General features: G+C 41.2%; 1 protein-coding gene across 1 annotated transcript; it reads left to right on the top strand.

Moving 5' to 3' along the window:
* The first annotated feature begins 4,013 nt into the window (after positions 1 to 4,013).
* LOC131891481 (uncharacterized) lies at positions 4,014 to 6,171 on the top strand. The gene is made up of 3 exons (XM_059241073.1): positions 4,014 to 4,209; positions 4,895 to 5,143; positions 5,594 to 6,171. Exons 2-3 carry the CDS (start codon positions 4,952 to 4,954, stop codon positions 6,095 to 6,097), a joined length of 696 nt encoding a protein of 231 aa, XP_059097056.1. The 5' UTR covers positions 4,014 to 4,209; positions 4,895 to 4,951; the 3' UTR covers positions 6,098 to 6,171.
* Positions 6,172 to 11,250: the final 5,079 nt, after the last annotated feature.

Raw genomic sequence — 11,250 nt, 5'->3', positions numbered from 1 at the left:
ATTGGCTGCCATGGCGTTGTATTAGGTCTAGTTTCACTCCTCGACGAACGAAGGCAGTCTTCCGCCCGACACACCCTGTTTCGAGTTGAACGTCACTAATTCCAAGCCGAACCAACGGGGATGGAAACAAAATTGGAGATAGGTTCTTCTGGCAATGCGGGTTACTCCAGCTGCGCCATGTTAGATCTGGATGCAGAGTAGCGTGGGTCTGTCTGGTATGAAGCTCGGAACGTAATTGGTTTTATTGTTAACTGAAGAATTGGTAATTGGTTTTTTAGACCCAGGGAGTAGCAACCCGAGTGAAAGACGCAATTTTCCGTCATGTAAGATGAAAATTTCCGCTATTTTTGGCCCAAAAGAAGCAAAAAAAATGTCAAGCCTTTAATTTCGTTCCAAAACAATTTGTTGACATGGGTCACAGATCCAAACCAAGCAAAGATATTTTTTGCGCCTTAATGGTTAGTTGTGAGGTGGAACTTACTCTTCAGGCGTCATTAACTGCAATCACAGAATTATGTATGTTCATGTATTTTTCAATCAACAGTATAAAAAGTGGTATCGAAAACCCTCAAAGTACGCTAAAGGTTACCTGAAGAATAACTAAAGCCATGTGTCATTTTTAGAGACGCAGCTTGTTTTTAAATTGTGTTTGATTTGGATCCAGGACCCATATGAATGTATTTTTTTGGAATGGAATTGAAGGCTCAAAATTCGACCGCAATGGTGCCCTGAACCAGGCACTCTAAAGAGAGGAAACGACACGGCTTTCTTTTGCCTGCCAAGTTAGGCCATTGGGTTGAATTAAGACAGTAACTCTACTATTAATAATTTGCCCATGCTAAACAATACATTTAAGTGTTGTTTAGTAAAAATGATCTCTTTCATATACAACTCTGTTCATATGTCAAATATATATTAAATAATTTTGAAGCCAAAAGTATAAATGGAAAAACCCACGAATATTAAATGAATCAAAAAACAATCAGTCTTTCAAATCAGTGAAATTTTGCTTAAAACTGGCTCAAAAACACGCATGGACAGAAAATCAACAGAAATCATTTTTTTAATGGATGAGGAACTTACATTGACAAAGCAAAAGAATTGTTGAGAAAGAAGAGTTGCCTTTAATAGAGCTTAAATTTCTACTTATTAGGCAGTTTACATAAAAAGCAGGCATTATTTAAGAGGCACAGAGTAACACCAAAGTACAGTACACTAGACTTCAATTTGAACTTGGGACTCAAATAAATATTTATTTTTGCAAAATCATTCAAAATATCAAAAAAAGTCGAATAAAACGCGTGTCATATCTCTTAGGACATAGTTTTCCATGATTATGAAGCATTCAAATGAGTTTAAAGAACGACATGTAGCTCAGAGCTACAATATGTCCATTCTTGGATTGAGGGCCATTCCCAGAATGAGAGCCATAGTTTAACCATAATAAGTTCACCAAATTACTTGAAGTTTGGTCAAAATGTGTCTGAAACAATTTTTTTGGATGATATTATTAGCAAAACACTTTTGACTGATTGTGTTTAAAGCAAACTCTTGCTTTATCAAGAAACCCTACTTAGCACTATTTATTTGTTGTACTTCAATACATCTCTGAAGTCACTTCAAGTTTATTTATCTGCCTGGTTTAAAGCAAATGCCATCAATGGTTACAAAAATGATATTGGTCACATATTTTGTCTAATAGTTATGCCAATAATTGACATTCAAAAATTTCAGCACCTAACGCTCAGGCCTAACTTGGCGGTAAAGGTTTTGTGATTACAAAAAAGTGGCGTTTCCTTGCTTTAGTATCCTTGGCTGAACTCATTGTTGTACTCTTTTAATATACCTAGTCATGGAGGTTTCAATTCTCAATCCCCAGTAATCATAGGCCGATTTCTCTCACTTTGAATATTACGAAGGTGTTTGAGAAGATCATGAAGTTCAAACTTGTTGAATTTCTTGATATCCATGAAGTCCTTCCTCCTAGCCAGCATGGCTTCCGAGCACATTTTAGCACGGTTACCCAACTGATTATGCATTTAGAGCAAGTCATTGAGGGACTGGAAAGTCACGAGTCAGTTGATGTCGTCTATCTTGATTTTGCCAATGCCTTGGATAAAGTAGATAATGGCCTTTTAGTTAAGAGGTCCCATGAGGTTGGGATCCAAGGCAAGGTTTTCAATTTGATTAAGGTGCTTCATTATGGTGGGTAGCAATTGGTTAAGGTTGAAAGATCCCTTAGTGACATACATGATGTCAAGTCGGATGTTCCTCAAGGCTCCATTTTGGGTCCTCTTTTTTTTCATCATCTTCATTGCTCTGCTTCAGAAGTTTGTTTGTAGTAATTCCGGTATCTCTTCTTATGCTGATGATACAAAATTGGTAGTTGGTAGGAATGGTCAGAATTCCGGTTCTGTGGTAGAGGTTCTAGATCAAATCTACTCTTGGCTTGCTACGAGTAACGTGGCACTGAATGGAATGATATTCATTCCATGGTGAGTTTACTCCAATTAACTTATTCGGAACACCACATCATTCCGCGGCGCAGCCGGTAGGACATCATTCCGGGGACCCAACATTGTAACGGAGGCGCTGTAAGTGTTAATGGCGAGTGTAGGACTTCCCAGAGAGGAATGAATGGATGCCGGTCAACTGGAATCGGCAGATCACCACCCTACCCAACCCCGTCGGATGATCATTACAAATTATATGAAAATATGTAATAAGCAAATCGATCATTTTTTTGGGAGAAAGGAAGTGACCACCTTTAGACACCGAAGGGTCACACATTCCAGGAACAAAATCCAGAGAGCGAAAACCGGGCTTTAGTTGATCAACAGAGACTATAAATTTCCCCATTCTAGTTCAAAACGAGATAATCAGAGTGTCGCTCAACAACTTTGAAAGGCCCAAAATAATAATAATGAGTGTAAGAAGGGGGAGAAACTGCATGAGAACGAGCAAAATTATAATCAACCTTTTTTTGTTTTTTTCACAGGCTTTCTTAACCGCTACATGGAATGTAATCCTTAGTACTATTGAAATGACAGATCATAATTCGTCTATTCATTACATTTCAACCTTTATATGGCATTTGGTCAACCAAGGAGTTTAAGATGGCAGACCGAGCTAGTCCTTGAATGTAGGGTTGATCCAGAATGGAACTTCAAAAGTTGTCCAAGTTTGACTTTAAAGATGCAACCGGATCAACAAGGCCTCCGTATTCCCTACGAATATTAGATGGAAGCACATGAAACAATGAAGGAGCCCGAGAACTAGCCTGGATTTTCGAAGGCTTGAAGGTGCTCTCAAACGCGCATTAAGCCTCTCCGGTCACAAGAATTGGCCTTAAATCCTGGGTTGGGATAAAGGTCATGGATGCTTTTGAAAACGTACAATATCAGATACCTTTCGTACCTTCTCTGAATACTGTACAATCCCAACCTTTCTAACCTCTCCCAATAGGAGAGCTCTCTTGTTCTTGTGATGTTCCTAGTGAAACATTTTGGACATGTTCGACCTTTTGCAAACGTGCCGAACTCATTGGAGCTCAAATGGGCGAGAAATATTCAAGATGCAGCTGGACAATCGACTTGTACAGAGTTAGCATCGTGATACCATCCTTGGACTTAAACGTGCGATGTATCCAACCACATGTTTGAAAAGCTTTACCAAGTTTCAACTGGATATGCTCATCGAACTTTCCATTATCTTGGAGGACTACACCTAAATCCTGCATGGATGAGACCTGCTCAATGTCCTTACCTTCATCATCTAATAGTGGAGTGTCTAATGGCGTCGACCCAAGGTCATTGAGCGGAATTTCATTCCATTCAGTGCCATGTTACTCGCAGCAACCCAAGAGTAGATTTTGTCTAGGACCTCTACCAGACAACCGGAATTCTGACCATTCCTACCAACTGCCAATTTTGAACCATCAGCATTGGAAGAGATGCTAAATTTATCTGTTTCTACTCTTTCAGACTCTAATTATTCATCTTCAAAGGATGACCTCGGTTTACAGGCTGTTCAAACTCGATTTCAAAAGTAAAGGCTGAATGCGGTCAGATTTGTATTACTGAACAAGCAAAGACAAATGTTATTGGAAAAGGATGGTACAACATTGTTAGCAAACCCTTCAGTTGTGAGGAAATCTTCAACTATGATGTCTTTGACAAATCCACTGAATTTGAAAAATCTCCACAAGAGGTACGTTTAAGTCTTAGCTCACCCCTGTGTTGTCAATATCTGTTTGCCCAATAAACAGTTTTGCAATTTTTAAGTGACTACATCCGATTAGGAAATTTAGTGATTGCATTTTGATGTCTTTTTTATGAAACTGATAAAAACGAGATTTGAAGGAAGTTAATATGGTCAATGGGCACTAAAAAGGGTTCAGTCTTTAATCCCCTTCAGTTTGAGCAAAAGACTTCTTGAAAAGAGATGACATTAAAAGGCAAAAGAATGTGAGGTGCTGGTTATGTCGACAATTTGAAATCCAAACAAAATAAAACTTTTGCAATATGAGTGCCGGCCATTGAATACTCAGTTTTCTTTTTAATTTATTGGGCTTCAATATTTAGCCTTAAATTTGATCTACTAAGGGCCTACTTTGAAGGTCGGGAATTGACTTTCCTTTTCATCTGTTTTAGCCACTAAAAACTTTGAGTAACTTCCTTTCCATCAACTTGGGAACAGATAGCCATGAAAATAAAGTTTCCAACTGTACTATTAGTTTTGCATACATTTTCGAGAGGTTCTGAAACCCGGTTTAGGTCGTTGACTGTACAGTTTTGAAAATATTTCTAGATGTTGAACATTTTTTATGGGCTTGGAATCATTTAATCCAACACGAAAGCTTTTATTAGACTCTGCATGCATTCTCTTTCAACAGATTCCAGCCTTTCTATATGATGATTTCACATACCAAGGAAGAGTGCACGTTTCCAACATGTTCAGAAATGGCGAAACACCATTCTCTAAATACGCTGATTGGAATAAAGACATGGTGCAAAATTTAGTCACCAAAATAAGACATGGAATCCCAATATCTCCATATGGAGCCAAGGCATATTCCAAGTTAAAGTTGGCGATGCATCATGCTAAAATTAATGGGGCTCTTGTCCTAGTTATTGGATCTCAGGTAAATTGTCAGTAGTTCACCGATCTTCAACACAACCATAGACTTTAACACATGCAATGTTTCGCAGGGAAACGATCAAATCTGAACATTAGATAAAGATAGGGAGACTGATGACTAGGACGAAGAAAGCCATGCAGTTTTCCGGCATTGGTATGGAAAGCAAGAGAGTTGTTGCCAAATGTGGTCTTTTTACTCTTCATCGAATGCAAGTGTACTTTTTTGTTTAACCATTGGGAATTCTTTTTACAACCAAACGTAAATGCTGAGGAAAAAATCACGGTAGCTACAGCCATTTTTATGTTTAAATGTTATTTATGTTCAAAAGATCCACACCCTTCAACTTCATGCTATGATTTATGATGTATATATTTTAAATCGTTTGATCAGAAGTTAACGGTATTGAATCTTTGTTTTGGCAAAACTTCATCGACTAGTCTTTCCTTTCCCTAGGAGCCCTGGGTTGAAGCCATGTTATTGGAGCAAGGCGCCTCTCATGTGAGCACACTCGAATACTCAAGTATCAAGTGTGACCATCCACAGATCACCACCTACACTCCACCCGAACTTACCGCTGCTTTTCTTGATGGAACCCTCCCTGTTTTTGATGGAGTGGTTTCCTTTTCAAGTATAGAACATTCTGGATTGGGTCGGTATGGAGATGCACTGAATCCTTACGGTGACCTTATTGCTATGGCCAGGGCATGGTGCCTAGTCAAAGACTTGGGGTTTGCGCTTGTGGGAGTCCCTACAGGACCTGACCATGTCATTTTCAACTTACATCGAGTTTATGGACCCCTCATGTATTCTCATTTGTTTGCGAATTGGCAACAAGTCTACACGGATACAGATATCAATTTATATGCCTCGGAAAAACACCGTCAGCGCACCTTTAGAGGAGGATTTTTTCAAACAGTTCATGTGTTACGCAAAAATCGAACTTTTTTTGGCTTTTGAAGTGCAATATTTCCAGAAAGGGTGTCAAGCTGAAATCTTTATGGGTATGAAAATACAAATAGGCTTCTTGTTCATACTCGTACTATTATTTGCATATGTGTGTCTCAAAGTGTACATTATATTCCTTAAAAAACCCGGCAACCATACATTATGTCCAACAATAGATGGTGGTTTTTAAAGCTCAAAAGCTCATCTTGGCTATTAAATGTATCGCCCATACTTAGAAGTACAAATTTCCCAATATGGAGACCTTGCAGTCGAATATACTTTGGAATTTGTTAAGGCATTCCAGTTTACAATTTCTCCAGGTTGTCTGGTGAAATCTTTCTCCAAGAATTTTTCAGATTACGAACAAAGGTTTGCTCCGAGGTCGCTGGTGCTTCGCTGTAGAGTTGCTCCTGGAGCAAGGTTCTCAGATTTTTAATAGGAGACAGAAATTGCTCCAAAAACAACAAGAGCGTTGGACCGCCTTCTTGTTAGAAAATCCTTCTTAAAGGGTCAAGCAATTTTGGTTCTAGAATAGAACCGTTTTTGCAAGTCCTTGACAAAGCTGGCAATAATGGCTTGGACAATATTTCATCAACATAATACTCTGTAGTCACAGACTGTTTTTTGTGAATAAAATGCAATTCGGAAACGGCCCAATGGCTAATAACGTCCCAAAGTTGGATTTTCATTGGAAACTTGACAGTCGGTGTTATTGGGACGTCTTCAATGTTATTGGCCCCAACGTGATCTGTCTGGCGATTTGGAGGATGAACGAGCTCGAGCTTGAAAAATATTGTTAAAAAAATTCGCAAATTGCAAAAATATGAATGCTTTTGCGCTGAAATGGCTGAAATTGCATATTAAGTTGCAGAAAATTGTCAAAGATTGGTGATAAAATTGCAAAATTTGTAGATGCCATAAATTTTCAGGAAATTCTGGGATATGCAAGTTTTTTGCATTATTTGCCGGATGCAAGTTTTGCCCAGTCAAAGTCATTACCAGGGCTCGGAAAAAAATATTTTTAAGGGCCAAATAATGTGTCCACTCGACGGGATTGAAGGTGCAACAACAGAGTAATGAAGTGCTGTACTCAGACTCGGCACTTCCCAGGTCCTCTTGCTCCTCTGCACGGTTCCTGGGTTTCCTACTCCCATACGATGACGATATCTGTCCTTTAAAACAGTTCCCACTTCTTGGCACCACAACAGTGGCAAAGTCTCAGCACTTAACAGTGGCATGGGGTTCCTCCTTGGAGAGGTTAAAAAACAGACTTCTCTCCTCGCGACCCAAAATGTGGCTTTCCGTTGGTTTAACTTTCCCGTACAATGTTGACTTCCGCCTCCTCCTCATGGAAGCTAAACGGGTTGTCTCGGGGCTCATGGTGGACGGTGGTGGCTTCTTCTGTAAACTGTCGCACTTGAACGACATCTGACCATAACAGGGATTTTAACATACCTTTTGTCAGACAAGTAACATTGGCCATCTATGGGTTGCTCTGATTGCCGACAACAAATTGGATCTTGGTGACATCAACTGGTGCGGGTAATATTTTTTACTTCAAATTATTCTCCATTCTCACCATAGTCACGGGAATATTGGTTGGGGCAATCTAGAATTTTCGATATTACTTCCGATCAATTTCTGAGAATCGATTTCTTGGGAGTGTCTATAAATTTCAGAGCTTTCCGAGACCTTGTCTAACCAGCAATGACGGGTTGGAGGAACTACTTATGATGGATTACGACGTCTCTGCGAGCGTTGGTTTGGCATTTGGTTGACATCTGGCCCCTAAACGGACACACGTTGGTAAATCCAACGACTTGGCAGTCTTCACAAGACGTTAACATATATTGCCTCAAGACATTTTGATAAACACCGTTCCGTTATCGTTCATCCTGTATATCATTTATCCATTTCATATCAGGGTGATGTACTCGATTGAGCACGGAACAGTCGCCACTGGAGCATAGATCTAAAAAGTGCGTTGGGCTCATGCTCATGGCGTCCAGAGGATGGTAGGAGAGACGGGCGAACATGCTGCGAGTGGCTGGAGCGGGACGGTGTCTCAACAAGATCCGAGGACACACCTTCACCTTCTTATCCGAGACGTAGGTTACCGAGGAGAAATACGAGAGTTGTTTTCCTGACAAACAGAGCTTTGTAGTTCATGCCAGGTAGCCAGCTCGGCGTGGTCGGCCCAACGGTGGGTTGGAGCTCTGCATTACCAAACGCTTTGAGCCCACCCTTCTCTCATCCTCTCCTCATCACATAGCCGTGGATGCCCAAGGCTTCACCATCATTGGCGTCTACTATCAGCCAACCACGGACTATGACGATCTCGTCTCGGACCTCATGTCCATCCTTAAGAGGGTGAAGAATCCGGAGAAAGTCATCATTGGTGGGGACTTCAACATCCGTCCTGACTCGAGTGAATTCTCCGAGCTCGCCCAGATCCTGAGCCAATGGAGAATCACTCTGCCCTCCGACCCGGGAGTCCCAACACACACATACTCCTGGGGCGCCTTTCTACTTGACCACATTTTCATATTAGAAAATGTTCCATCTCGGGCAATTTTGTCCATCCACTGGCCGTTTTTGATCACCTCCCACTTTCAGTCAGCTTCAAGATGCCCAAAAATTTCCATCATCTCGGCGTGAAAACGTAATGGGAGGTACGTGGTTATTCTAGAATAGCGCATAGCTCAACTTGAGGCCTTGCAGCTATCTATCAACACCGAGATTGTGACCAATCCAGCTGCAGTTGGCCCAAGGCATTTTGCAAGCATTGAAAGAGTCCTCCTCATTGCAGAGGAGGAGAGGAGGACTCAAGACCCCATGGTTCAGCCCCTACCATCGTGAGCTGAGGGGTCAAATGCTCCTAAAATTGCGAAATGCCAAAACGAGTCAGACACCGGAGACTTGGCAGCAATATGCGATATCAAGAATTGCATATCACAAGACACTGAGGAGCGCCGAGTCAGCCCACCAAAGGTTGGAAGTGGTGAATCTGCTCTCTTCATCAGCCTCATCCAGAATGGCGGGCTTGTACAAACGTGCCAAAAAGCCCGCCACTAACTCAGAGATTCCCGTGAGTAAATTCCTCCTCCATTGTCAACAACTGTTTGCATCAACATCAGAAACAGTAGTGGAGGAGGTCCAGGGCTGCCTAGAAGAACATCATCATGAGCCCAATTTTCAGAACCAATAAAGGTGGAGCCCTGTTCCATGACTGATTCTGGTCACGACATTGCTCTTCTCCTTGAGCGACTTTCATTGGGCCACTTCCCCTCCCCTCTGCCCCCTTCAGACCATGGCTTGACTCCAAGAACTCTTCAGCCTTGCCCTCCATTCGTCTTTCTTCTCACCCAAGTGGATGGAGTAAGCCATCATCTTCATCCATAAGAAGGGGCTCAGGGACATTCCAACCAACCATCGGACCATCGCCCTGGAGAACCCCTTCTTGAAGATGATGTATAACCTCTTAGTTGCCCACTTTTCCGAATTGGTCGAGGATAGGAATCTCCTTCCCGAGTTCCAATTCGATTTCTGAAAAATAAAAGGAGAGTGTATGGACACTTCGTGGATTTCTCATAAGCATTTGATAGGGGGGACCGAACACGGTTATTCCTCAAACTCCAACTGTGACGAGTTCTGAGTTCAATCGGTGTCCTGCTTTCCAACATCTATACTGGACTCAGATGCTCCATTCAATCTGGTGAGGACCTATCCCCAGCCATTTCACTTCCATTAGCTATCCGCAGGGGGATCCCCTATCGCCAATTCTTTTCAATCATTAGGTATCTGACCTGCCCGAAGCCCTCACACACCAAGGCCCCACCGTCAACCATTTTTCGATACAATATCTTCAATTTGCAGAAGACCTGGTTCTCTTGGGTGTTTCAGCAGTGGAATTTCAAAATGCAATCAATGCCCTCCACGGTTACTGCCAAAAGAACGGCCTTGAAGTAAATACCATCAAGATGAAGGCCATGGTTTTCCAAAAATTGCATTTAGCAAAGCCATGTCCATATCATAAGCTTAGCAACTGTTCAGTTCTTGATGGTTCAGGCTTGCTTCCCAACCGGTCTAACACGGCCGTCCAACACTTACCCACTCTAAATCACACTTTTAAGATCAACGAAATATGCATTTGGAGTCTCTGTGTGTTTTAGTGGCTCTCTCGGGGCTAGCACGAGGAGGAGGCACTTATATCAATTGGTGCTTGAATGTTTCAGGAAACTAATGATGCCAAGAGTTGTTTGTTTTCAATACTTGTAGACACTTCACTAGCTACTTTCTTTCACTCAGAAATCCACCATTGATTGTTGATTCAATTTAGACTCATTGTTATAAGGCCACAGCACTGCCAGACGTGAAATTGTATGTTCTGGGAAGGACAATTTTGGGTCATTTTTTGGGCCATTTTTTTAATGAACAGCCACGGAAATTGTCACCAACAATAAAATTGTGCCCCACATTATACTGATTTCAAAAAGTACCCTCATATGTCTCGGCATTTTGTTTGGCAAGATGTGGCCTGGGCTTCCCGTGTGCATGGAAAGAGAGGGTTGAAAGAAATAAGAATTCTCAAAATATCCATTTGATTCTAGTTTTAATCGACTAAATTAGATAATGAACTTAAGAGAAAGACTGCAAGAGTTTGCTTGATCTTCAAATCCTATTTGAAAAATCATAAAAACCAATGATTTTTTAATAGAAAATTGACATGACTAAAGGGAAGACAGTTTCAATTGGTTTTTGTTTTTAAGAAAGACAAATTGCCATAATGGAAAACATTGTAAGGAACAAGGACCCATCTCAGGGGACTAGAGGGAAGCGTTAAATTCAAAACGTTAGATTGTACAGGTTGTTGGAAATGATTAAAAAGGTTAAACCTTTAGGTTCGCTTTGATGCAGACGTTTAATTGTTGGTCGAAAAGGCGGTTACATTTTTAGGTTTGACACATCCCTACACAAAGATGGCGCTTGGGCGCAAAGGGGTTAAAAAAACCAATCAAACTGATTTTGTGATAGTATCCTATTGCAAAGCCGCCCTTATTCCACCCCTTTCATCTCCCCTGTCCTTCTTCCCTCTCATTGCTCCCCTCCTCCTCAATTTCCTTATAAATTTTTTATTGCGACTCTTGGTCATGTCAGATTGTAAA

The sequence above is a fragment of the Tigriopus californicus genome, chromosome 12 (assembly GCF_007210705.1).
Source record: "Tigriopus californicus strain San Diego chromosome 12, Tcal_SD_v2.1, whole genome shotgun sequence".
NCBI lineage: Eukaryota > Metazoa > Arthropoda > Copepoda > Harpacticoida > Harpacticidae > Tigriopus > Tigriopus californicus.
This window is presented reverse-complemented; position numbering and strand designations above follow the sequence as displayed.

Coding starts and splice junctions, on each gene's coding strand:
- LOC131891481 (XM_059241073.1), top strand. CDS start 4,952: ATGTTCAGAAATGGCGAAACACCATTCTCTAAATACGCTGATTGGAAT. Junction 5,144..5,593: donor TCCTAGTTATTGGATCTCAG/GTAAATTGTCAG, acceptor TCCTTTCCCTAG/GAGCCCTGGGTTGAAGCCAT.